This window comes from Solanum lycopersicum, chromosome 10, assembly GCF_036512215.1.
Source record: "Solanum lycopersicum chromosome 10, SLM_r2.1".
Lineage (NCBI taxonomy): Eukaryota > Viridiplantae > Streptophyta > Magnoliopsida > Solanales > Solanaceae > Solanum > Solanum lycopersicum.
In genome coordinates, this window is record NC_090809.1 from 64,575,406 (window position 1) to 64,603,234 (window position 27,829).

Consider the following 27,829-nt stretch of genomic DNA (forward strand, 5'->3'; position numbering starts at 1 on the left):
TGAAATGCTAGATCATGTCATACGATTTAACTAAACATTCTGTCAAATAAATGAGGAAACAATCTAGTACTCTACGCACAGAAAACAAAAAGTATAACTACAGTCAAAAGATTATATTTGTCACAAACGCTAGAACTAAGAAAAAGAAAAACAAGAGCTTGAATTAAAAATGTAAATTCAGAACAAGAATACAACTTCACTTGATGTGTTTATCTCAAGTCAACCATATGCTTGTTATGTGTTTGAATACAAAATTTATTTATTTAATCAAATACATAATTTTAAACAAAATTATTATATTATGATTTTGATATAAATTAAGAATAAGAAAATTATATAAAGTTATAAACTAAGAAAAAGAAAAGTATATAAAGCTAAAATATATTTTTGGGACACAATCCAACATGACATATTCTCCTAAAAAGGGTGAACATAGCTTATATGATACATAAACATAAACTTTTTGACAACTTCGTGTCTTATACATGCCTACTTGCTTTTACTTGAAAAATTAGGAGCGGAGGGTTATATTATTTTAAAATTTTAGCAAGGAGTGGGGGGTGAGAACGGGGATTGTTGCCCGGGGGCGAGGAGATAGTCATTATTTATTTTTGGTCAAAGTAGAATGTATTATTCATTTTAAATGTCATATGCAATTTTTTGCAAATAACATATAAAGTGTATTACACACGGCTAAGGTATGAATCTAAAACTAATAAATCATAGTTAAGGTACGAAACTCTTCTCCTTTTTTTTTTTTACGTATAAAACTCACGCTTGTAGTATACCCTCTTAATTAATTTGTGAAGGAATAAGTTTCTACTCCTAGCTGTTGCAAGGACTTCAACATCCAAAGTGTTGATGGACCTGTTTAATGACAACTTGCACACCCCTGCACAATCTTGAGCATTTTTTATGGAACGCTCTGCACCTAGTGGACTACTTTTTTTGGATTGAAACAATTGAATAAATACAAAACTATATAGATTAAATATAAAAATGATGTTGCAAAATATACATATATATATATAGAAATTAATTAAATGCATAATAACTCAACCAAAAAAATCATGCAATAATATTATTTGGATCGATACCAAAACGTCGTGCTGCATTTCTTGGGAAAGATAAAGCTTTGTTATTGTTTTGATGATGAAGTCCCAATGTTAATGACACCCCACCTGATGATGATAAATTCATTTCTGGATCATTGTTGTTAATGTGTGAAGAAGATTTGTTAGTTTCAAGCATGTGTATCTCTTCAACCATAGGCTTCCATACCCTAACTCTTGCATTGATGAACCAATTAGAAACCTATGTTCAAAAAGACCTATAATTAAATACATGTATATATGGATCAAAGAGATGAGTCGATTGCCAGACCTGATTCCTTGAAAGACCAGTTTGTTTTGCCAACATTACTTTGTCAGAATCTGTGGGATAACTGCAAAAACATCGAACACTGACAAGTTAAATTTAATTTACACATACATACAGAAATAACGTAACTCTCGAATAAACACTTACGGGTGCAAGAAATGTTCAAACAACCAAGCCCTAAGAACAGTCACAGCGCGCTCCGGTAGCCCTCTTTGTGGTCTCCAAACATATCCTCCTCTTTCCAAATTATTATAGTTGCCTTTCCCAATACCATCACAAGACTTCATTTGGTCACAAATCGCTTTTATTAGGCACCTAAAGTGTTTAGACAATGCTTTTAAAGATAGGTTTGCAAATGGGGATGCATTTCCAACTCCAGCGACTGATTCAAAGGATGACACTACTCCTTGTAGCTGTTCATAATATTCCTTATACCTTCTATGTACCTGAAATCAATCAGCCTTAGATTTATAATATCATAAATATATTACTAAACACAACTTTTCTTTTTATCATACATCAATGCCCCTTCCTTCACTTAAAATTTAATTCTACAAGTTGTTCAATGGGTAAACAACAACACATTTTGATAAGAGGTACTAAAAAAATGCATGAAGCAACATTGTACATAACAAATACGCTATTCTGTACAATTTTTTAACCCATCCAATGCAAGGGTTTCATACAATTTTCCTCCACATGTGTACAAATAATCTCAGTATTACTAATACACTATATTCAACATTATTCGTAGATATCCAAGCAAACGACCGTTAAAAGGCACTCATTCTTCGTGCATATATTCTCTCTATCAATCACCTTTGTTTTTTCTTTTCAAAAAGATGATTTAGTGATCGAACTGAACTTCTATTTATTGACTAAAAAGCATAGGCATCTTGTTTCCTAATAATACAACCAATTTGACTCAAAAGGATTTAAATTTATACTGTATAAATTGAATAGTACTGCATGTTGGCACAAACATTGAACTATAATTCTAAAGCCCTATAGAATGAATTTCTCGTTATATATAGAAAGAAATCAGAAATCTGAAGAAATTAAACAAATTAAAATTTCATGACATGTACATAACAGTGGTGATTGATAGGAGTAAATACAAATACTGTTTACTTTTTGAAAAATAAAGCACAAAATTAGACATGAGTTGAGCTGGAATTGGAAATAAAAAGGGTCAAAATTGATAGGTATAAACAAAGATATGGTGCAGTAATAAGTAATTAATAGTCTTAATCAGAGGTATTGAAGTCAAGTGTTGATATAAACCTCACTTTGTTAAGAAAGACTTAATCCCTAACCTGGGAATCTACATTCAGTCAGGCTATTTCACTTGTAAGGAAAAAAAATGAAACAATTTATTTATTTCTTCAACAGTGGACCAATTTGTAAAATTTGAAATCAAATCTCATAGTTTATTAATGACTATATATATATATATATATATATATATATATATATATAGGTTTAAAACCACACAAATAATTTTAAAAACTAAAAAAGAAATACCTCATCAAGCATTGAAATTAACTTGGAATTGTTCCTCATGTGCTCATGATTCGATACTTCATCCATAGTTCCAAGAGAATGATGATGATCTTGTAATAATTTGTGAGCATAAATCCCAGAAATATCTTGCATCAACTGTTGTGCAGGTTTTAAGAATCTTGATCCCTTGAGAATTGAAGTAAAAGGTCCAATAATAGTACTACCACCACTCTTGGATGACAAAAACTCATTATTATTACAACAATCAACTGTTGTTGTTGTTGTTGTAAATAATGATCTCAGCTCCAGCGGAACAGTAGTATGATGATGATTATTAGATGATAAAGATAAAAATAAACCTTGACCTGGAGTTATATTATTCGAGTCATGATAAGTTACATTCATATCATGATTATGATTAGTGTTGTAGAGGAAAGGGTTATTATTAATTTTTTGAAAAGAGGAAGATATAATTTGTGGATCCATGGTTAAATTATTATCACAAGGATTAAGGAGAAATGATGAATTGCTGTTGTTGTAAAAATAATTAGTATCACCTCTAAGCTTATCTCTTCTGCTTTGTTGTGGGACATGATATGCTTCAAATCCTTCTTCTGCAGCCATTAGGGAAAAGAGATCAAGAAGAACACATTACTCTATTTTATTGAAAGAATTTATTTTGATAGAGAGAGAGAGAGATGTAGGTGGGAGTGTGAGTGATGAAATGAAAGGCTATTGTTATTATGACTATCTAAGCTACCTACCTAATCATATCTTTCACTTCTTAGATGCAAAATATTTACAACAGATGTTTTGAATTTGAATTATCATATGAAAATTTTTACTAATAACTACAAAAATCACTTTACTTGTAGCAGGGTAAAGAGATACACAACACATGTTCTCCCTTTGTAACTCTACAAAGTCACTTTCTTTCCACTTGACCAATAAATGCAAGTCTGGGCTCTCCTCTTCCTTTTAACTACATGGGGATATGAAACCTCTTCCTTTTACAAAATTATTTGTAATTGTAATAAGGTACATTGATTATGGGACCAACTATAATTAATGAAATTGAATGGATCACACCATATAAAATGGGATAGGGAGTATACATAAATATATTCGTATTTTAATTTTTTGTTTCGTCAATGGATTCTCACCAACTAGATTTTGGGTGGTAATGTTGTTTGAGATAATAAGTATCTATGTAATTAGGGATGACAAAATTAAACTCAATTCGTTTCTTGTCTCAACTCATCATGATCCGTACAAATTTAACTCAATCCGTCTAACTATCACCCTTTTAATTATTTGTTTTGTGACTAAAATGACTATTCCAAATTCCAAATCAAGATTTAAATATTATACGTTTGTGAACAATGTGTTTAAAGCACAATTTGTTAGGCCGTCGCACTGTGTTTTGTAATTTCTCATGTTTATTTTTTGGTAGGGTTATATGTTTTGTAAAGCATATGGTGATGTACATTAATTCGACAATTTTAGTGGTTCAAACAGTTAAAAAGGAAATATCTCATAACACTGTGCGTCAACAGAATCCAATAATTGATTCCCTAAATCTTTTTTATTTAGCTATACCCTATTAAACAAGTACGACTTGTAATTTTAACTTTCAACTAGTGTGACTACGACATGGTAACAGAAGAGAAAATTAGATTTTACTCATATCATAAATCATAATTCGAAATTGTTTAATTAATTGAAAAATCATGAGTAAATCTTAGTATAGCACTTTAATAATAGTAGCTGACAAAATTACATTCCACTATTCATGATATAATATATCTTCTAAGTCCATAGGTACTATCACACAGAAATATAAGGAATAATGTCATGCATGCAAATATCCAAGCTGATATTATTATTATTATTTTCATAGGCTGCCCTCTCTCAGCCTCCTACGACAATTTCGTATGGATCGTAATTTTTTCTCTTTTATTTAAAATTGAAACTTTATTTTTTGCCTTCAAAAAAAAAAAAAGCAGCAAACCAAACCCGCTAGTTCAGGTTTGGTTGAAACCCTAGATTTGTCCTTGTTTATGAGTTGTGAGCATCAACTACCAAAATAATTTCAAAATTAAAAAAAAATAACAGACATTGCCAACAAAATTGAAAATGAAGATAATAATAGTTGCAAAAAAAAGAGAAAATAGATGCAGTCCGATTATGAATTTTTTATTATTTTAATTTATTTTAAAATTATTTTTCATATTTGTCGAACACTTTGACTGATTCTTAAAACAATCTAAACGAGATCTCAATCTATATCCAGTTAATTAAAGTGAAGGTGGTGCGTGGGTCTGTTCAAAATACAGTAAAAATTCACAAAAATAAAAGTTGCATGCATATAATTGCGTTTGCGTGTTTATAAGTTAAAATTCTCGTGACTCTTTTCCAAATTTTTCAATCTGACTCACTCACTCCACGACAATTGAGGCCACCTTTTATTTCTAGCAAATTAATTTTTTTTAAAAATTTAGATTTATTTATCTTAATTTAACAATACATGAAACTTAAGATATTAAAAAGAAAAGAAAAACTAATTAAAAAAGTAGATAAACAAATTGAAACAACTGAACTTGTAACTTTTGTTTGAATTGACTAAATGAAGTTTTGACAGTTATAGTTTAATCACTGTTAAATATATTACGCAATAATGTTTTTTTTTGAAACATACCGTGACATTAAATCCAATAACATCAATTCAGTAATGTCAATAAACATTTTAATATTTTTTATCAATACGTATATATTTATTTTCGGTAAAAGCTACTTTATTAAAGTATAACCTTATTATTAGGTACAATTTAGAACAGAATAAAGATGTAAATTTACAAGGAAACTTCCTCCAACGATTTTGCAGGTCTTCGACTTTGGAAGAAAGGATGAGAACAAAGAGGAAAGTGATCGACATGATATATATGTTCACTTGGTTGGCTTTTGATGAGAAATTTAATATCAATACATTTCTATCAAATCGTACAAAAATAATTCTTATCATAGAAAAATAATAATGTATTTCTAACTTATCAAGAATATGGCCGCAAGGATATAAATATAAAAGAATTTCAAGAAAAAGTATTTACACATCAAATTAGTATAATGTCGCTATTATTTCACACGTCAAATGTCATTTATAATCACTTGGATAATTAAGAAAAATTATTGTATGAGTAGATGAATATCATTAAAAGGATTTGGACCAAGTTTAGTTTAAGAGAAATTTAATTAATACATATCAAATTTAAAGAGATTTTCAAGTATTCTATTCACCATTAAATTTAAATTCTAACTTCAATCGATAATAAACAGTAGTTGCTGTAAACTCTCAATTTTTTAATTTAAATATAACAAAAAAATAATTAGGAAAAAGTAACAGCTACATTTTGTAGTATATTTGGGCAAAATAAATGACTTTAATAGATACTAGTAAAATGATGTGATGGTGCTGGGGCCCTAGACATATCAACTCCGACATTGTCTATTAATATTTTAATATCTTTAAAAAAATTTATCCATTCGACTAACTGAATGAAAATACATATCTCATCTTGCAATATAAGTATCATCAAAAAATTTATCAAATTTAAAGGTGTTTTTTCAATATTTTTATTAAAATTTCATATTAATGACGAAGTTAATATTTTCAATAGTAGGATATTGTTATTGAAATTATATGTGTTTGAGTCAAAAGCAACTGCTGAGTACTAACTGAGGTAAGGTAAGGTCAGAGATATTTTTGCTTGTTGTAGAAGAGGAAAACAGTTTTGGCAGTAAATAAACTCTCGCTCGTCTTTGCCCAACGCTTGTGTACGTGTCAGTCCTTTCTACTTTTACCAAAACTAGCATTATCATATATATATGATATATGTAAAACTAAAGGCAATATGATTTCTTTATCAACTTTGGTGTATTTTTTATTTTATTTTTGTGACTTCTTTATATCATTTTTGACTTGTCTAATTGATTTTTTTTTTAATTTTGAAGGTATAAAATTTGAGAAGAAGTTTGGCCAAAATCAACATGTTAAGTGAGGAGAGTCATTCATCGGAATTCCAATGTTATATACTATTTGTTTCTACGGAGTTACAAATGGTTTCTTAATTCTAAATCATTATAGTGGAACAAACCTAAGGAAGATTGAGGTGGATATTAGAGGTGGAGCTAGGTAGGAATTTGTGTTCGTAAATTCTATATTTATAATAGAAAATTAAAAAAGATATATGTATATATAACGGATGGAAATGCCCCCACAATTACAAAGACTAGACAATGTGCCAAAAGTAAAGGCAATTTTTGATGCAGATAGCCAACAACTAGGCTTGATTGAAACATTGAAAGGTTTTGAATTTCCATTTGCAGACAGCACTCATGATGAAAACAAAAACATGTGATTAACTTCATACTACCCCAAGTCAGAGTGTGACACAGCCTTAAATGATAAAATTATAAACATATTTTGTCCTACTTCAATGATAATTCTACATGTTGTGGGCTTTGAGTAGAAAGAGTTGTTAAAAGGTAAAATTTTAGGAATGACTAAGGGCTCTATCATTCTAGTTTTGTTATTTGCGCTCCATAGCTATATTTTTGTTTGCTATGGAGCCTTACAATTCACAGGCTAATTCTTCTGTGTTTATAGATTCTTAGCTCAAGTGTACCATAACCCATCCTGTGAAGCTGTATTGTCCTCCAGTTGGGCTGAACTAAATAGTAAATGGGCTAAGTAGTCGTTTAAGGCCCAAAAGATGTGGGCAATTTTTTTAAAAAGTATTGCTAGGTTATACATACATAATAGGAAAAATAACTTAAATACACAACTATAATTTTTATATTCTTTAATTTTCCCTTATTTTTTTTTAAATATTACATAATTCCCTTTTTTTTTATTTTAGTGTAATTTTTTAGATACATTACACTCTCTCTCCTATAATACACATTTACCAATTTTAATGCCTATTTTTTCTCCATTAAAACACTCAACCTCTTAAATTAGTTTTTGAATTTTAAATTTTATCCATTTAAACACTCAACCTTTTAATCAGCTTTTTGATTTTGAATTATTAAACTTAATTAATTTCAAATAAAAGACCAAATTTTCAAATTTTGAATTTCAAAATACAAAAAATCAGGAAGCAGGATAACTTCCATATCTTTCTACCGTTTTGTTCTTACTTCCATATCTTTTGCTTACACACCAAAAACATAAGAACCAGTGCCTCTTGCCTTAGAAGAAGTTAAGGTGATAAAAACAAGTAGACAATCTTCATCTCATCCCAATACATTCTCCCAGTTACCACTTCCCCTTCCTCTTCCTCTAGCATCAACTTTGCATAAGGCCAAACAGGACTCAAAGAGTTAAAGTTTGTTAGGCCTACATTGTCTCGGGTTAGTATTTTGGTACTTAAAACTGTTGTTGAAATTAGTAAAAATTTTAAGGAATCTAGTGTGCTTGCCGATACATTTGAATAAGTGTGTATAGTGTTTTAGATGGTGAATTGATACATGAATTTGTTGTGTATAATAATATTTTATATGTATCATGAAATTTTAAAAATTGTTATAATGTATCATTCAATAAGTTTAGTAAATGCGTCATCAACTGTGTTTGATGATACATATAGAATCAGTGTGTACAGTGTTCAGTCAATTCACTGATACATGTAGTAGATATGTATCACATGTTTTGCATATAATATGAATTTCTGAAAACTGATATCATGTATCAGTAAGGTATTAGTTGTTTAGTTGATGTACTGATACATGTTTTGAAAATTGTTATAATGTATCATTCACTAAATTTAATAAATGCGTCATCAACTGTACTTGATGATACATATAGAATCAGTGTGTATATTGTTTAGTCAATGTTTCTGATACATGTATTAGATACGAAATTGAATCTCCAACAACGATTCCGTCGATTTTGTAACTTTCATTCTGCAATTCGTTCACCCAAATTCCGGAATGTCTCATCAAAATCGAAGTATTTATCTTGAAAAATCCACTGTAACAACAATAAAATTACTGTAGTTCGAAATTTAACAGATTGTTCAAAAAAATTATTTTCAAAATAGATGATATAATCTTTGTTTTTCAAAATTTGAAATTAATATCCAATTAAGTGCTGATTTTATGTTGATTAATGATATGTTACCGTAAATTTAGCTATTTTATTAACAACATTAACTGTACCGTTTTTTTCCCTTTTTTTTCTGAACAGTTTAAAATTACCATGTATCATTTACCATGTATCACTAGAGTCTAAAGTATCACGGCTCAACAAATTTAAGGGATTTTTTGTAAATACTAAATTTGTCGGGACAGAATGAAATTATTGAATTACACTATGGGATTCCTTAAATTTTTACATAATAATAGCTTAGTGATGTAGTTTTTTCTATTTTATTTCATGTAGAAAAATGATATACTGCCTTTTTTGCATTTTACTTGATCCATTAATATATATTTATTTTAGTGGATTGATTCAGTAAACTGCTTCATTATTCATCTTTTGATCATCTAAATAAAGTATCCAACGTAGTTATTTAATGATAAAAATAATATTGAAAGAGTAATAAATTTATTTTAATTTGTTAAAGTAGACAAACAAAAAATAGTGTAAGGATTTAATAAAATGAAAGAATGTTTTTCCTGTGAAATGTACCAACAACTTGTGTTTGCTTAGTTATTTAATTAAGATTCTTTTTTTTTTGGTTTAAGTAATTAAGATTCTATATTCCAACAGAAGTCGTCGTCATCATCATCATATATATATATATTATCTTAAAAGTGATTTTTGCATCACAGTCTTTTTTATTAAATAATCTCCAATTATTTTCTTTCACTTAGAACCTACACTAAATAATGTTCATCCCTTTTAACCAAACGAAATTGAGATTATTTTTGCCTTTGTTTGTTGGAAGGGGGAACTTTCCATTATTAAATCTTCCTAATGCCTAATAAACTTTTCACTTTTGGGAGTTGATATTCATTGTTAATCATTTAGGAGAGAAACATTACACATTATTGAAATTACAAAACAAAAAATAGATATTATAAAATATTAATTTGCAATATGAATTCAATTATATACGGATCTATTTTTTCTTTTTAATTTTCGATTCGATATCCGATTAAAAAAGAAATTGAAATTATTATTATTTAGGATTTCATTAATCGATACTCCTAAATCCTAAATCTATCACTACTTCCACAACCATGTTTTGACTCTGATTAATTTATTTATTCCCATAAGTATATGTTATAAAATACACGGAGGTCAAAATATTAATAACTTCAATTTTATTATTTTTTTTGATAAGTAAAAAAAGGGAAGATCGTTGTATAAAGTGCATGAAAAAGATGCTTTCCAATTGAAATTTTAATAGCATTATTTTTTTCAAAAAAGTAGGTATCAAAAGATGCTAGATAAGAGATAAATATATGCAAAAGGATTGTTTGACGATGGACACTCTCATGTGCCTAAACAGAAAACAGTAAAGTCTAAAGTTTGCTACTGGGACATGACAAAATAATGTAAAAAGGTTTTATTTGATTATCTATTCCATCCTAACCAACATATTATTTTGTCTAATTAATGTTTATATATAGTTGGTTTAATGGATCTTTTCTTTTTCACATGATGTCCAAATGCTCATATGAAAATTCTTTTATTCTAAATTTGAGTTTTGTAAAATTTCATTTGAAAAGAAATGAAAATATCTCAAATATACATAGTATATTTTTACTAATAACAGGTCTCTTTCGTTTGTTTATTTTATCTAATTAAATGCATGCTTTAGGCTTGGACGAATTAAAAATCTTTGCATCGTAAGTTAATTTTTTTTTTCTCTTTGAATTTCATTATATTTTTTATGCTTTCATATCAGAAATTTAAGTTTGATACTTCAAAGATACATCACATCCACATTACCACACCAACGAGAGAGTGAGTTTGACCATATGACCTCCAAATTAATGAAATATTTATTCATATATTTACATTAGAGATAGAATAATACTGCTTGTTTGTATGCAGGCATATCTATTGAAATTTTTACACACAAAATTAAACAATTTTACATACACAATTTTTCTGCAATATATATATATATATATAGCATGCTAATTGTTTTAGTTTCAACAGTCGAGTGGGCGTTTATTTCATTTTTTTTTTGTTTTAAATGGCCTACTTTATTTAATAAATACCATTATATAATGTGTAATCAATGTATATATACATTATACAGTAGTTATGTTATGAGTAAACAAAAAATTAAATATTTATACCATTATCATTGCAAGCGACTGAAATTTTCTTAACCGACTTGCTATAAATTTAAAGATCACATTTCTATTATCCTTAGGCGTTAGACAAGTAATAGGAAAAATATTTGATGTAGTGATTAGATTGTATATTATTAGTTAAAGGTTTCAGATTTGAGCCTGAGTATGTATCCTAAAAATGCAATATATAATTCTAATTTAATTAGAATTTAACTGTGAACTTTAAAAATGGAGTAAAAAAACAAAACCAAAAATATGAAATATTCATAATTTTTAAGAGGAGTATTTAATTATTCTAAGTACACTGATGAAATAGAATGGAAATAATCACGTAATTCATAGGAATGGTCTTTAAAATGAATGAATTTAAACTTTTTGAACTTGTTTTATGAATGATATTTGATTTTAAAGATTGGTCCATAAAATATAGGAACCAAACATTTAAGACCATTCATTAAAAAGATTTAGGCTAATTTTCTATAGGCCAAGCACATATTACTCTAATTCAATCTTATTTCATTTTGACATATGAATTCCATTTTTATATATCATTTAAACACAAATAAAGTCATTTACATGAAATATGAAATTGACTTAAAGAATTAAAATATAATAAAATTGAATTGAAATGCCAAATTAAAATTTAAAGACAAAGAGATTGAATTTATATTTAGCTTTTTCCATAAACAATTATTGAAACTTCAACTAGCCGTTGTAGCAAATGAATTACAATTCAAAAATACAATTTTCAAGCATATGTGAATTGGCTTATTTTAAATATGCTTAAGCTTAAATTACTTCTAAACAACTCTATAATATTAAATAAGTAAAAAAAAACTTATAAACACACAATTATAAGCTAAAATAACAAAATATAAGTCAAAATCTATAAAGTAGAAAACCAATCCAAACAGGGTATCAATTACATTCCTTTCATTTTTCTTTCTTACAATAATCATTTTGAGAACCGTGTTGTTTCTAAAGGTGCACTCGTTTTCAAATTTTTAAAAAAAATATTCATATGCATCCGATATCCATTTTGTTTCACGATTAAATCAAATTTATATAGAAAAAATCTATTTTTAAAATTAAATCAAATTACATTTAAGATTTAAACTAAAAAAATTTAATTAAAAAAGAAAATATACTTATCATCTCTCTATATGATATCTATGTTAGCTAATCTATAATATTAATAAAAGTTCACCATAAAAGTATTATAAATCATGTTATGTTTATATGCTCGAAGGAAAATATGAAATGATTTTCAGTAGATCTCTTTATATTATTGTCACTTTTCTCGGTGTTGTTTTTATTTATTTCATAAAACAACAAAAACAGAGCCATTTTTATTTTATTAGAACTTTTAAATTCAATAAAGCTTTTACTAGTAATAAAAGGAAAAAAATAACACCAACGAACTAGTATTTCTTCATCAATAATTAAAAGTTTCGAGATCGAATCTTTTGAATATAAAGTTATCTTTGTTAATAAATATTTTACCCCAATATAGAACTTTTGAGATTCACCTAATATAAAAATTTTTGATACAAATTTAAATTTAATCAGACTCTGAAAATCAAACACCGAATTAAAAACCAAATCCAAAAAAGAACATAAATGATAAAACTATAAAGTACTTGGGCTTTATATTATATTTCCAATTTATTTGAAAGGATAAAATAAAATAATAAACCCTTGTAGTCTCATTCAGACTTTAAAGAGTTTAGAATATAAACTAAATAAATAAAAAAGTTTCAAACAACTATCTGGACCCATCGTGCTACACCTGGCACTCCTTGGTTTACAGCAAATACCATGTAATATCCCGGCGGCGCCACCTTCCCGTCCGGCGGTGCTGTACATCCGATCCTATATTTACCGGCATCATCGGGAATAGCGCTCGTTACTTTCAATTTCACAAGCCTTTGCCCCTGTGAAAACGAATGTGTTGAAAATGGAGCACTCGCTATATTCACCTCAATAATGCCAACCACCGGCAGCTCCACCGTCACTGCCACCCCAAAATCCTCACCGTATTTGAGCTTTTCCGGCAATTCTACCAGAACTGGTCGGAGGTTTGCTCTGTCTGCTGATAAATACTCCGGAGAAAATGCTTCGATCCTTAATTCCGTCGGGAATTCCACCCCGAACTTGTAAAAAAAATGTGGGTTGCTTCCGGCGAGCAAGATCCGACCGTCCGGAAGCAAATTGGCTGTGGAGTGATACATTCTTGGAATTGTACCGGGATTCAAAGTCATGAATCGGAGTCCTAAAGGTTCATCTGGTCTGTATAAAACTGGGTTCAAACAAGGATTTGACGCCATTTCAAAGCCTTGTGTTCCTGCTTGAGCTCCATTAATGATAAGAATTTCTCCGGTTGGTAACATCACCATATCACCCATGATTCTCGCAAAGGGCATATCTTCCATTTCCCAAACTGGGTTTTCTCCGGTGGCTTCAATTCTACCGCAACTCCCATGTGCAGGAGTATCTGTGCTCCTCTGTAAATAAGCCCCAAATTGAGCTCCACCACAAATAACAATGGTGGCAGAGGAATAATCCTGTGTTAGGGCCAACATAGCTGATGATCCTGCTGATGGGTAGTTTCTTGGACCACCGTCGAGTATTGGGTAATCTTTAACTATATTATTTGCCGTAAAATCATACATGACGGCTTTATTGTTGGCGAAAATGAAGAGATGTCCATTTGGTAGCAAATGAACATAAGGATAAAGATTATCATGTTGTCTATCTTCAGCTTGAGTTAAGAAAGGGAATTCAACCGCTCCGGTTTCTCTCGGTGGAAAAAACTCAACACTACTAGCAGCACGGCCGCCGACAATTATGATTTCTCCGGTGGGTAATATCTGATTCGTGGAATACCATCTCCCTTGAGAAAGCTGAACATTTTGAAGTTCTTCCCAATCACAAACCGAGCTAGAAGATTCACAAGGAGTGAATTTTCTGAATTTGCGGAACCCATCAAGATCACCTCCGGTATGGAGAAGAGTACCGTCCGGGAGAAATTGGCCGGAAGAACACCAAGTGTCTGTGAGGATCCTAAGAGGCCGAACTGAATTCGTTTCCAAATCAAGAAGAAGAGAGTGAGCATAACAGTCTTTTTTCAAAATGGGGTCATTGGGGTCGTTACGGCAATGGTGGGGAGGGAGTCTTCTTCGGGAAGGACCAATATCGGTGCGGTCAAGGAGTACAACAGTGTTGTAATGGGTGACGGCGGTGTGCATCGAAGCAATTCCGGCGTCAGGGACCAGGAGTTCCCACGTGCCGGGGAGGTCAGCAAGTGAGGGAATGGTGAAGAATTGGATAAGGAAGATGAAGATGAAGATGAAGTTAGAAGTCGTCATTAGACTGAGTGAGTTGGAGTTGAAAGTGTTCGTGTCAAATTCGATGTCTAAATAACAGAGTGTGAGGATTTTATGAGTTGCTAAACAACAGAGCATATGTCATAAAGTATATATTACTTTATTTAGCTAGCGTTTGATAAGAGAAAAATTTAATTTAAAAATATAATACATAATATGATAATTTAAATATAAGATAAAATATAATACATAACATAATAATTAATTGATCACAATAATAATTTAGTAATCCGATAGGTCATTTTCAGATCTAGCACTATTCGAAAAATATTATGATATGATTCTGAAAATTGTTATGACTGTGATTGTGATTATTGATCTCTCTTTTCAAGTATTTGTTGTTGTTTACTTTGCATGTAAATCACAAACATTCGGATCACTAATAGTTTCTCAATACACCAATTTAAGATATCGTAGAGGCTCCAACTCCAACTATAGAAGTGGTAGTAGATGAAAATCCAGATTCAACAACTATTAGCTAGACATAAAAATATTAAGGACAAAAATGCTCATTTTTATCTCTGTAAGGCATTATAGAACATTTATGGGACTAACATAGTGATTTTGAAAAGTGAGTGTTTATATGATTGTATGTCATTTTTATTTGAATTTGCCCCCCCCCCCCCTTTCCCCCGCCCAATTTATGTATTAATATTTTTTGTAATTTATATTATTTAAAAATTTAAGATAAAATATAATTTTATATCACATTAGAAATTATATAAGGTAATTATTTGGAAAAAAATAAAAAATTTATATTATGAAATAAGAAAATTAGAATGAAATAGAAATAATAAAATAATATTAAAGAGAGAAACAAAAATTCTTTTTAAAAAGTAAAATAGAGAATTGAGTTGGAGTTGATTATGTGAAAAATAAAAAAAAAATATATTTAAAGAATAAAATAGAAGATTGAATTGGAGATACCCTTAGAGATTAATTACTACCCATGTTGGAGAAGAAAATTATATGGGAAATACTTTTTTAATGTATTCATACCTAATACCTTATTAATATTTACAGGTAAAATACATAAGCAGATTTCTAAACTTATTTAGTTTTTTTCTCTAGGTATCTCAACTATACTATTTTTCTATTGAATCATTGAACTATTCATAATTTATTCCTTTTAAACACTGTTGACTGATGTAGAAATAGATTTTGTAAAAGGTATTAATGGAGGATACATATGTTGTTTCAGAATTCATTAGTCTAATTGATACTGTGCGAGAATATTTTGTTTTACTTCAAGTCATTTGAACACATTAGAAAATAAATGAGACTAACACACAATTTGTCTTCATTCCTTCAATCAAAATCATTATAATACAAAACACAATTAAAGACATTTACAATAGAAAAGTCGATCAAAATCAGTGTTTAAAGGAACAAACTATGAGTGGTTAAAGATTCAATAGCAAAATGACATAGTTAAGGTACCGGAAGGGAAAAACCCAACAAGTTAAAAATTTGTTTATGAGTTCGGTCATATTTAAATAAAAATATATGAGGAGCATTATATGGTAACTTGATTTCTAAATGAGTTATACAAGTTTGTTTAGGATTCTTACTTGATTCATCAAATAAATTTTAGAAAATATTCTTTCGAGTTTTATTTCTCGCTATTTTTCAGGTCCCTTCTCCAGCAAGAACATTGAAGCAATTGACATACACCATTGAAGGACAATTATCAATGGTAACTTTTTCTTCATTAAAAATTTATTCATAACTTATTCGAATCATAAGCTGATATTTAATAGAAATAGATCAAACAGCTAGAGCTAAATAATATTTGTTAGTTCGTACATTCAATTTTGTCGGACCTGTTAATTAGATCACAGATAAAATAATATAAGATAAAAGCCCAACAATAGCTAAATCAAGAAATTGAGATAGGTTTTGGTCTCAAATGAATCAAATTTAATACTATTTCAAAAACTAGGAAATATACTCGACATCAAGTCCCTCATCCCACCATTGATTGTGACTCAATAATTATCTTTACTTTTAATGTCTATAGAAAAGGAGGCACTTTCTTAAGAGCTAATATAATATATGTGTAATATAATTGATATTCTATCAACATTCTTTGGCATCTAATGACCATGTATTGAGGTCACATAGGTGTGGCAAATAAAGCTGAAAAAGTTCTATGATTTTTACTTTAATGTTCAATATGTCACAGATAGGGTTGTGGGGAGAAAGGGGATTTTTTTCTTTATGCAATTGTAAGAACACTATATAAGAGAGCATGGAATGTAGCATGTTGTTATGCAATGCAATGTTTGGCCAAAAAGAAAGGATATCAAGTAAAAGCAATGGACTCTATTTAATGGAGTAAATATGTCAATGTACCATATCAACATTAGTTGTAGTGATATTCATTCACCCTTAATTAAAAATTTCAAATTTGAACCCTGACGATGGAATAAATTTTTTTGGATTATCATATCTAAATATAGACCATGCAATATGTGATTCAAATTTAATTGGATCTCTATGCAGACTCCAAACATTAAAGAGGAAAAAGAAAGAAGATGTGAATTTATCTTAATGCTTTTATTGTGTAATGACTTCCATGTGAAGAAAATGATACCTTTCCTTTTTAACCATTTTTAACTTTAGCTTTCATGACTATTAATTGCTAAATTTGTACTTCCTTTTGATATTTGATATTTCTATTTATTATAAATATCTCATGTCCCATTTGAAGCCAGTGTTCATCATGGCAATTAGCTAGAGCTATCACTTAGCATATTCTTGGAGGTAGAGTAGGACCACATTTAATTTGAGTTTATACAGATCAACTATTAATTTTATCCAAATCAATGTTTGTTAACTTGGATTTTACAGAAAATGTGTTTCATCTTTAAATAGAACATAGTAAATGATTCGTCAATCATGTTTTGGTTGCAGTTCAACTCGACAAGGAATAATATCATTATATCTTAATCAGTTGACAGTTCCATTCAACGATAATTATTGAGTAACATCAACCTGCTACCTATGACAAGGCTCACGAGTAGTAGACTGAGTCAGATATATGATCGAACACGACACTTTGTTTAGTGAACTTAGTTATGAATTAAAGTCATGCCTTTATCATCAATTATCGTATGAAATTTAAATAAAAATAAATGGGATTTATCACCAAGCACCAGTGGTCTAGTGGTAGAATAGTACCCTGCCACGGTACAGACCCGGGTTCGATTCCCGGCTGGTGCAATTTTTACTTTTTACAGAATGTTTTTTGATTGCTTTCCTAGTTTTGATCATTATAATATATGATATTTATTTAGCTTCGATAATCTTAAGTGAAATAAACTTTTAATTGTTTACTTACCATATATTATGTTAAATTCGTATTTTTATTTTATATTTGAAGGTAATATTTTTTTAAAAAGTATCATAAATCTAAATATAAAATGCTCTAAATGTAACATTAGGTGTACATATGATATTGAAAACTTTCGTTCAATAGCGTGATGTTTTACAATTCAGTATACAGATAATCATGATTCGTCCAACGTCAACTTATATATACTACTCATATAATAAGAATTAGGACTTCGACTTTTTCATAAAAAGAAGGTGTCAATTATATCAAACTAATAGGACTTCGACTTTTTCATAAAAAGAAGGTGTCAATTATATCAAACTAACACTTTTAAATGTTGATGAAGTATCAAGTTTGCTCACTTTTATATTTGAAACATGTTTAAACTGTAAATTTAGCCTACCATTGACTTGAGTGTTTGGTTTGATTCAAATTATTTATTATTAATTGCATATATATAGGTTGCTGATTCCGAATTGATTCTATCATGTCAATGAATGCCTAGATCTAGATGGTTATTCTTAAGTGATTACTATATTGTACTAGTTAGAAAATTTGTGTGCCTAACTAATTACATGATGCCTAGTTCCTATTATTTGATAGATAATAGGAAAAAATGTGATTTCAATGTCTACTTGATTAATGACGGATATTTGTGCCTCACTGCCTCATCGAACTAGGTGATCTGATCTTTGGATCAATCACAACCTTCTAAACTCGGTGGATAATGAGTCCACCTCTCTACCTTTAAATACCAGGCTTCACTTTGCGTGGTGTGAGGCTTGCCTGAACCTGCGACCTAAGGCACAAGTCCTCCACCTTTTGCCACTCGAGCTAGGCCTTGGGTATATTACATTTATAACTGACCTATTAGGTTTTTTAAGATGGTATGGACAATTATCTGCTCTTTAATTAGTGTATTGGAAATTTGTTTCTCTGTAAACATGAATGGTTCCACTAGATTGTTATAGGGTGCTTAATTCTCAAAAAACTACCTTGTCCTTGTTGATTGTTTTTTTCTTTTACCTAATGATCTTTGTCTAGTGATGGATCCCATAATATGTTTGCGTTTTGGAGAACTAGGTTTCGAGGTCAAATCCTATATATATGTACTAAGTATAGATAAAAATTGCAATGCACAGAAGATCAAAATGAAATGTCTTAGCCTTTTATATTTTTGGTGTAAAAGAATATGATGGGGAGGTAGTAACTGTAGTTGATTTTAAGAGTTCTCTGTATATATTTGGTTGTTTGGCTGAATCTAAAGTCCCGGTTTGTATGTCCATGCTACATGTACTAGTAAATATTTAGATTGCTTCATATGATACAAGTCATCAGAAGTAGTGGTTTCATTCATTTTAATTGACGTAAAACTGTTAGTTAAAAAATGAATAAAAAAGGGTTAGCAGCTTTTGCTTGGCAATGTTAAAAATAATATTTCATCCGTTTAAAAAAGAATGACCAAGTTTGATTTGGAACGAAATTTAAGAAAAGAACAAAAACTTTTTGATCTTGTGGTTCTAAATTAAAGTTGTCAAATGTATCAAAGTGCCCTTTAATCTTATGACCTTAAATATGTCACGTGGAAAGTTAAAGTTTTAAAGTTTTGCCAAAAAAAATAAGAGTCATTCTTTTCGAAACATACTAAAAGGAAATGAGGTCATTCTTTTTTAAACGAATGGAGTATAACTCAAGTCTATTGCTTTCTAAAACAAATGCCACTTGAAGTTTTAGATTCCTGTGACACATAATTTTCAGTATCAAACGAGAGACTCATCTAATTTTCCAGCACCAAAGTAAATGTTCAGCCAAAATAAATCCAATGAATTTAACATATCAAATAAATAATTGATAAATACGATTGGGTCTAAACACATTTTGTTCTTTATAAATTATACTCAATAAGTAATGCATGATCGAATAATTGGAGTTTAGCTACTTAAAATTTTAGAATTCAGTTTCCCATTGATAAGTGTCCATTTTCCAATAGAATAAAAATTCTTTTTCAAAATGTTACCACTGTAAGTCAAATTTCATAACTGTCATAATTCTAGGAGATATATAGTTTAAATAACTTTGATTAAGTCAATATATGTAATGTCAATATTCTATAGGTTCGTGATGTGGAGCTAGGTGGTGTTTATGGTTCGGACGAAGTCAATTATCTTATATTTATACTAAAAAATTATATATATAAAAATAATAAATTTTCAAACTTTTAATCCTGGCTTTGACTCTACTTAAAGAAATTAAGATCTCTTCACCACTTATAAAATGAATAAAATATTAATCTTTTCACGTCTCTTAACTGTACACTTATAAAATAAATAAAATATTAATCTTTTCTTAACTGTAAAAATGAAGATTTTCGTAAAAAGATCATTAAACTAAAATAAAGTGACAAGTGGCCTTTCATAACAAACAAACACTTAAAAATTATTCATGAAACACAAAGGGAACTTTCCTTCCACTTTATGGCTATAAATAATACAAAGGCTTTGTTTAATAGCAAATGCATTGTCTCAAGACTTCAAAAAAGCATCTTTAAGTCATCAATGGCTAAAAAGATTCTTCTTTGTTAACCTGTAAATTTTTAATTCGCCCCGCTCCATCCCTCATAGCAACAATTTTCATTTTCAATCAATTCCGTATAATTTTTTTAATATCTTTTTTTTTTAGTTATGTTTGATACTAAAAATAAAATTCATCCTTTCATTAAGTTGTATTAATTTTATAGGATAGTGACTTAAAATTTTATTTTTTTAGGTCAACCGGGAAACATACAAGAAATGGTATTATTTTTTATTGAACCATTTTCATTTATCATCTTGAATATTTTATTAGCTTTAATGAAATTATCTCAAACAAATGATGCTCTATCACTCAATAACATGTAAAATATTAAAAATTAAGTTTGAACTCACATAAAATCACATATACCCCCAAACCGCCCCACGTTAATTTTAAAAAATTCACTTCAACCCGTCTCATTACCATCCCTAATTGTCACAAGAACGGACCAGGAAAAAAAAAAGATGTTTATATAAATTAAAATTTCAAAGGGGCATTCCGAGAATTGAACTCGGGACCTCTCGCACCCTAAGCGAGAATCATACCACTAGACCAAATGCCCTGTTTGGTGCCTTGCTTTTAGGCTTACAAATCAATTAACATATACAGTGTAACTGTATAAAGTGAAGTTTAAAAAGGATAGAGTGTATGCAAAACTTTATTCCTACCTCACAAGTTGTTTTCGATAGATGCTCAACTCAAGAAAAAAAATGTTAATCAAAATACAGTTAAACAATACAAAAACTAATTTAAAAAATTATTTCAAATGAAATCCAACCGGACTCGTTATAGAAGTAGTGACTATAAAAGTTGAATATCAATATGTTATATTATTGAGATTAATCGGGTAAATTAGGCAGGTCAAGACCCAACCTGTTCTTTAGCTCATTTGAGCCCAAAGTAAATTTGGGTGGGTCAAGACCCAACCTGATTTCTATTCAACCCATTATAATATTTTCAATTTCGACCCAACCCGCCCATTTAACACCCATGTGCACTCATATAAGTAAGTTATGTTGATCGAATGGGACCAAAGTTTCTAATTCTATGCTGAAAAGTGATTCTTGCAAAAAGCAAAAGATGTGAATATTGAGAGCTAGGTCACAAAAAATTGATGAATTCATAGATCTAGTATCTCTCCTATGATCCATTGTGAACTATTTTATCTTATTTATTATTCTATTCTATTTCTGAAGAAAAAAAATAACAATCTGAATATTAACCTTTAAAAATTGATGTATTATATATTTATAAATTTTGCTATTAAGTATTTTCTAAATAATACATATAGAATTTAAACATATTGTAGCTTATAAAACAGTATTCCAATAATCCAATGGCCTGTTTTCGATCTTATATCAAACAAACAAAAGGGCATTAAGTGTGTTTGTTATGTTCTTTACAAAACTAGTCATAAATGAATTTTACTACTTTTTTATGCATGATTTCAAAAAGAATAAAAGGTAGAGACAGGAATAAAGAGAAATAGCAAAAATCTATAATACACATCTTTCCTAGGACACTAAGTTAAAGAATTCGAAAAAGTGATTTAAAGAAAAAGTCAATTTTGTCATCATCAACTTTGGAATTTTGTGAAATTTTCATTAATAATATAAGCAATTGAAAACTTTTAGCAGAAAATGAGCATAATTTCAAAATAAACATTTTTTTATTGAAAAGAGTCAAAGACCTATTCTAAAAAGTATCTCAAGAAAAGGCACCAACTCTAAACGCGAATACTATATAGTTATATCGTTATAAGTATATTTAATAATACTTTGATTTCACTATGAATTTTGTAAGTTTTCAAATTAAAGAGCAATGTCATTGGAAAACTCAACAATGTATGTCACAAGTCACATTATATTATTATATGCAATATGTTAGGCATAGTGTGGATTTCATTTGAAATAATTTTTTGGATTAGTTTTTGTATTGTTTAACTGTACTTCGATTAATTTTTTTTTTTTAATTTGAGCATCTATCGGAAATAACTTGTGAGATAGGGATAAAGTTTTGCATACACTCTATCCTTTTCAAACTTCGCTCTATACAATTACACCGTATATGTTGTGTTATTTAATTTTTAAGTGTAAAAGCAAGGCACCAAACCGGGCATTTGGTCTAGTGGTATGATTCTCGCTTAGGGTGCGAGAGGTCCCGAGTTCAATTCTCGGAATGCCCCGTACCAAATTAAATTTGTGCTAAATTTATTTTTTTCTTCCCAACTCTCGTATCATTCTACTTAGTTGTCACCACTCAAAATAGGAAAAATTATGTCATTTATGCATTAATTTTGTAAAATGACATATATTAACGAACTTCTATTTTTAGTAAATAACTCATGCAAATAGGAAGTACAATCTTTAGTACTTGTATTATTACTTGGAAAAAACACAAAACTGACTGATAATTATACATGGTACAGGAAAATACCATAAAACATTCTTCTGTACAATCCAATGTAACATTACCACCAGACTTGGATCAGACATGGCTAAAGGAACAGAGGATATCAAGTTTATGACCATAAAAGGTACTTGATAATGGAGTGGTATATGCTAAAACACCTATTTCACACTCAAATACATCAAAAGGGAGCTTCTTGAGAAGCAAAATATACAGGAGTTCTTATTCTTTTGCAGCTGAGTCATGTGTCAACGGGCTGATAACTTCTCTTGAACATTCTGAAGACCGTGAGGATGCAGTTGCTGAAACATCTTGAGATGTGCTTGAACATGAATCTGATCGTTTGAAATCGTCCTTTCCATTTGAATCGATGCTCAAATAATCAGTTAAGACCTTTTTCACACCAAAGCCTCGAGTAGAAAGCTTGCTGCCTTCAAACATTTTTGATCTATCTCCCTTTGCAGGACTAATATGTTGGGAAGGGGAGAAGCTTGGTGTAGTAAAAGCTGTTTTATATGGGGTGCCGTTGACAGGTACTGAGAGAGGCGTCCCCATGCTCTTATGTGCAATGATACCGACTTTGGAGATTGGCACAAATTGATCTGAGTGTTTATTCAAATCATCTGCATAAAGAAGGTCATCAACGCGTGCAATAATATTGAATGCCAGGCTTTCAAGCACTCTCGAGTAGCTCTCCAAAATAGATTTGCCAACATCCTGAGGAACAAGAAGAAATATAGTTCATTAGGGTACTAAATCAATAAATCATGATTGGCCAAGAGAGGAAAAGTTCTTTCCTTTAAGAAGGAATGAAAACTCGTTAGTGGGATTTCATATCGAACCTTGTTATATTGAATTTTGCTCATGTCTAAGGTTGTCTGTGGGAGACCAGGGAACCTTTGCTTTAAGCAAAGCAAAAGGCTTTCAGCTCTATCAGCAAGTAACTCCCTCTTATCGCCATCAACCATCAAATCCTTAACCATTTCCCATGAGGATTTTGAATTGGACCTGTGCGTACTACCAAAAGGTTTTGAGTGAGCTCTTCTGCGCCACACATAAATTGAAGACTCCACTCGGTTTGCTATCTCGAATGCTTGATGCTCAGAAGACATATCAAGACAGTCAAGCAAACATTCAGGTGAAAATTGGTCCGAAGTGATATAACGGTGGATGAGATCACCTAAGCTAGCTTTTCCGTTCTGCAAGATAAAAAATAGAACACCTGCAAAATGAGTAACCTCCAGGTCTATTTTAGTATAAAAACACGAGTTAGTTTCTCCAGGAAAGCTCTGTACCTTAGGAAGGCCTTCATAATATGATTCAGGCACCTCCATTTCAGCTAAGCTGTTGCTGTTAATCGCCATTGCAGCTTTCAGGATTTGGTTTGTGCAATCACGTTTGTGCTGCAACTGCCTTCTTGCATTTTCACTGAGACCACCAGGGGGAGTTCTAGGAACCGGTAGCCACCATTTCTCTTCTTGACGAGGGAGAGGATTTCTGAATGAGGACGACCCATCGGATTCTGGAGCTAAGATTCCTTGGTCAACATACCAGAATTCTGTGCTTCGGAAACTGTCTAATATATCCTGTGAAAGAGGCAAACACTTGACACTATAGCTCTTAGCATTGAACAATAAAGGCTGAATGCCCAAAGAGCAAGGAAAGACTATCTTACAAGGAGCATATTGTCCAGTTTACGGAGAGCTGGAAGATTTACGTAAAGGTCTGACCGTGGCCTAGAAGTCATAACCTAAAACAGAAGAGTGAATAAGTTAACACACATGTTCATTCAATTTGTTTTTCCTATCGTAGCTCATTAAACTGATTGTTCCAAATCATAGGGAAAAATGCAGGAATTTTTCCATGTTTTAAGCATATGATAAATGTTTGATATAAAACATGAGTACAGCTCTCAGGATGCAAACACCAATCCAAGTTACAGACATTTTCTATAGTGGTAGATAGATAACTTGAATCACCGGAACAATGCCAAAGAAACCGCATTTACCTCAAGTTTGCTGCCATCTGGAAATGTCTGCCAAGAGGGTATGAGTTCTACAATATGATCACTAACACAGAGAAGCCATTCCATTTCTCTCCGCCACATTAACTTTTTCTCTGGAGCTAAAGGTTCTAATCTCCAAATTTGCCCAAAAAGAGTAGCTAATGGAAAAAAAGAGAAGGGAAAATGAAGGAAAAGAATGTATACTTCGTAAACTGAAAACTCGCTACAAACTGAATCCAATACTCAACAAACTAACTTACCACATAAATTAGTGATAGCATTAGAAATTGCAAGTGCTGTGCAAACCCCATTTCCACAACCAGACATGTCTTCTCCCAGCAGCAATTTTGAGAATCTCTCCTTCATCATTTCAATCTCTACAGAATCCCCACAAGTCCAATCACAATACAGAATCTTAATGACCAGACTTGATACAACAAAATAGCGTAATCACACAATGTGAGGTTTAGGATAGAATGTACCCCTACATCACGGAAGTAGAGAGGCAATTTCCGATAGGCTCAAGGAGAAAACAATCCAAAGATGATATGATAACAAAAGTGAACAGTAATCACAAGAAGTTAATAAGTATAAAAAACTAAAATATAATAATCACACTCAGAGCAGACAACACACTATGAGAGCAATACTATGACAAATAGTATGGAAGGATAAGCGAGACAGCACTCAACTATCTAAGACATATAAATATGCACAAGAATATTTATAAAAAATCTTACCAGACAAACAAGACCCTTGTTTCTCCAACTTCCTTTTATCTACAAAAGGCTTCTCTACTTCTTCAGAAACATCAGAATTTGCACAATGCTGCACCTCATCATCCTGAATATGCCAAACAATTGAAGATGGAGAACAAGAATCCTCAGACCCGCTATTTTCTTCATTCACATTTTCCTCTGACGCTAAAAGAACAGAACTTGAACTACTGCCTATTCCAATTTTCTCATCCAAAGACTCCCCATAACCCTCCATTACCCTTTCTGCCCCATCACTCTTATCAGACAAAACCTCCATTTTATCATCAAGAGAAGAAGCAGAATAAACAGAGTTAGTCATCACAATGCCATCAAAATCAAACCTTTTACTTCCAAACCTCTTTGACACTTTAGCTTTTTGATACAAATTCTTGATGGATTTTGAAACCTTAAACTTCAATACAGAAAAATGGTTCTCTTTCTTGGAACTTACACAAGGGTCTAGTTGAATAAAATGCTTGAGCTGTGGCTGAAATTCTCTCCTTTTGTCCTTGTGTGACTCAAGTCTATCCATAAGTTTTCAACTCCAACCATATCTGCTTCTCAAATGGGGGTAAAAACAGACAACAAATCAAGAAATGGGGTCAATTTTTTTTCTTCAAAAATATTATAAAAAAAAAAAGAGAATCTTGATTAGAAGAGTGAAGGTGGGCAATGATTAAATGCAAAAATACAAGCGTTGTGAAGTAAAGGAAGGTGAGCTAATGAGAACAATGATGGCAATGAGGCCATAAAAGCAGACAAAGAAACAACACAAGAAGTATTTTGGTGGGCTATGGGCATTTGCTTAAATGAAGAGCCTTTACTGTCATTGTCAATGTCAAATATAGTGACATTTGCTTTTGTTGGGCTTTGCTTAAACAAGGGCTCTTAAAACATAATTATTGTTTATGAGTATAATATTTCAATTTTGTTTCGAAAATATAATAGTTTGGTGCATATGATATAGTCACGGGAGTCGTGTAAGGGATGGATCAACCCACATGGATGGTTTGGTAGGCCTATAGATACTTCCGATTGAATTTGAAAATTTTGATTCGCATATTTTTAATAATAAGTATTAACGATTTTGATTTATTTTTGTTCTAAATTATACAACTTTTTACAATTAATAAGAATTGAGGTCATTGTACCTATCATATCATATATTAAGTTCTACTTACTTATGGCATGACGTGAGAGTGAGATGTAAAGAAGAATACATGTATTCCATTTAGAAGAAAATTCTTACATTCGACTTAAGAGTATAAATTAATGGATAGAAAGGTTGGGTACTAGTCTATTGGAACATTTGGAAATTGTACTTATTAGTATGGACACATATAGTATAGGTAGACCGAATATACTGTATAGAAAAATGAAATTTTTAAATACTCGAAATTCGATATTTAGTAAAATTCATAAATTATGAAAATAAAATTCACAATCTAGATATTAAAAAAATTTGAATTTTGATTTAGCTTAAGTTGTGTCCACCCCGCTTATTCATATGTATATTAGTTATGTAAATTTTAAAATTACAAATCAAATATTGTATTAATTTTATACGTAAATTATTTTACCTCACAGTTCATTATCAAACAAAATATTATTTATACAAAAGTTTTGCATTCATAAGCCGTCTCCGAGCCAATTACAAAATAACCACACCAAGTTTTGAAAATTTTGTAGCTATAATATCACTACCTAAGCTTTTAGATTTTTCTAGTTTGGTGATATTTATTGAGATCTTCTCTTAGTTGGATAATGTTTGAATTACCTTGGCAAAATTACAACTAAAAAATAGGAATAAAGCAACTAAATTATGTAATTAAATAACAAATCAAAGTCAAATCTATGTAATGATAAATTAACTATTTTCTTTTAAATCAATTCATATAGTAAATTCTTTTTAGTTTGTATTAAAAAAAATAATACAACTTTTTTGTTTAGTAATAATTTAATTTTAAAATATTCATTATATTCTTAATAAGATGATTTATATTAACACCATATTTATTACTTACTTTAGATCAACAATTTACAATTCTCTTTTTTAGTTAAATTTAATGATAAATCAAACAACATTTCATAAATTTTAATAAAGAAAATATAAATATATGATTATAGATTAGGCATGTCACTATCAATTTGTTGTTGTGATGGCCTTTGC

At 30.2% G+C, this 27,829-nt stretch overlaps 3 protein-coding genes and 3 non-coding genes across 9 annotated transcripts; 2 read left to right on the forward strand and 4 right to left on the reverse strand.

The window, feature by feature from the left end:
• Positions 1–962: 962 nt before the first annotated feature.
• On the reverse strand, positions 963–3,896 carry LOC101263775 (BEL1-like homeodomain protein 9). Of its 3 annotated transcripts, XM_010314061.4 has the most exons (6): positions 3,753–3,895; positions 3,441–3,497; positions 2,905–3,248; positions 1,528–1,826; positions 1,384–1,444; positions 963–1,314 (listed from the first exon to the last, which is right to left on the reverse strand). In XM_010314061.4, exons 1-6 carry the CDS (start codon positions 3,781–3,783, stop codon positions 1,069–1,071), a joined length of 1,038 nt encoding a protein of 345 aa, XP_010312363.1. In that variant the 5' UTR covers positions 3,784–3,895; the 3' UTR covers positions 963–1,068. The 3 variants fall into 3 exon arrangements, with proteins under 3 accessions (XP_010312363.1, XP_010312362.1, XP_004249839.1); XM_010314060.4 differs by having other exon boundaries at positions 2,905–3,497; positions 3,753–3,896; XM_004249791.5 differs by lacking the exon at positions 3,753–3,895 and having other exon boundaries at positions 2,905–3,640.
• An 8,921-nt stretch (positions 3,897–12,817) lies between these two features.
• Positions 12,818–14,945, reverse strand: LOC101268530 (aldehyde oxidase GLOX). The gene has a single exon (XM_004249596.5). It carries the CDS (start codon positions 14,655–14,657, stop codon positions 12,951–12,953), a length of 1,707 nt encoding a protein of 568 aa, XP_004249644.2. The 5' UTR covers positions 14,658–14,945; the 3' UTR covers positions 12,818–12,950.
• Positions 14,946–17,733: 2,788 nt separating this feature from the next.
• Positions 17,734–17,804, forward strand: TRNAG-GCC (transfer RNA glycine (anticodon GCC)). The gene has a single exon. It is a non-coding gene; the product is annotated as a tRNA-Gly (tRNA).
• A 3,173-nt stretch (positions 17,805–20,977) lies between these two features.
• TRNAP-AGG (transfer RNA proline (anticodon AGG)) lies at positions 20,978–21,049 on the reverse strand. The gene has a single exon. It is a non-coding gene; the product is annotated as a tRNA-Pro (tRNA).
• A 1,551-nt stretch (positions 21,050–22,600) lies between these two features.
• Positions 22,601–22,672, forward strand: TRNAP-AGG (transfer RNA proline (anticodon AGG)). Its single transcript has one exon. It is a non-coding gene; the product is annotated as a tRNA-Pro (tRNA).
• A 166-nt stretch (positions 22,673–22,838) lies between these two features.
• On the reverse strand, positions 22,839–26,594 carry LOC101250066 (rop guanine nucleotide exchange factor 7). 2 transcript variants are annotated; one of them, XM_004249533.4, is made up of 7 exons: positions 25,642–26,594; positions 25,162–25,278; positions 24,905–25,059; positions 24,572–24,646; positions 24,192–24,482; positions 23,739–24,095; positions 22,839–23,613 (listed from the first exon to the last, which is right to left on the reverse strand). In XM_004249533.4, exons 1-7 carry the CDS (start codon positions 26,189–26,191, stop codon positions 23,119–23,121), a joined length of 2,040 nt encoding a protein of 679 aa, XP_004249581.1. In that variant the 5' UTR covers positions 26,192–26,594; the 3' UTR covers positions 22,839–23,118. The 2 variants fall into 2 exon arrangements, with proteins under 2 accessions (XP_004249581.1, XP_010312364.1); XM_010314062.3 differs by having other exon boundaries at positions 24,192–24,500; positions 25,642–26,501.
• Positions 26,595–27,829: the final 1,235 nt, after the last annotated feature.

Excerpts from the sequence above, each read along its gene's own strand:
- LOC101263775 (XM_010314060.4), bottom strand. The coding sequence starts at position 3,783 with ATGTGTTGTGTATCTCTTTACCCTGCTACAA. Across the intron at positions 3,498-3,752 it reads ATCTCTTTACCCTGCTACAA|AAGAAGGATTTGAAGCATAT; the intron begins GTAAAGTGATTT and ends TAATGGCTGCAG. Across the intron at positions 1,827-2,904 it reads TAATTTCAATGCTTGATGAG|GTACATAGAAGGTATAAGGA; the intron begins GTATTTCTTTTT and ends GATTGATTTCAG.
- LOC101268530 (XM_004249596.5), bottom strand. The coding sequence starts at position 14,657 with ATGCTCTGTTGTTTAGCAACTCATAAAATCCTCACACTCTGTTATTTA.
- LOC101250066 (XM_010314062.3), bottom strand. The coding sequence starts at position 26,191 with ATGGATAGACTTGAGTCACACAAGGACAAAAGGAGAGAATTTCAGCCA. Across the intron at positions 24,647-24,904 it reads CAGATGGCAGCAAACTTGAG|GTTATGACTTCTAGGCCACG; the intron begins GTAAATGCGGTT and ends CTTCTGTTTTAG. Across the intron at positions 23,614-23,738 it reads GCAAAATTCAATATAACAAG|GATGTTGGCAAATCTATTTT; the intron begins GTTCGATATGAA and ends CTTGTTCCTCAG.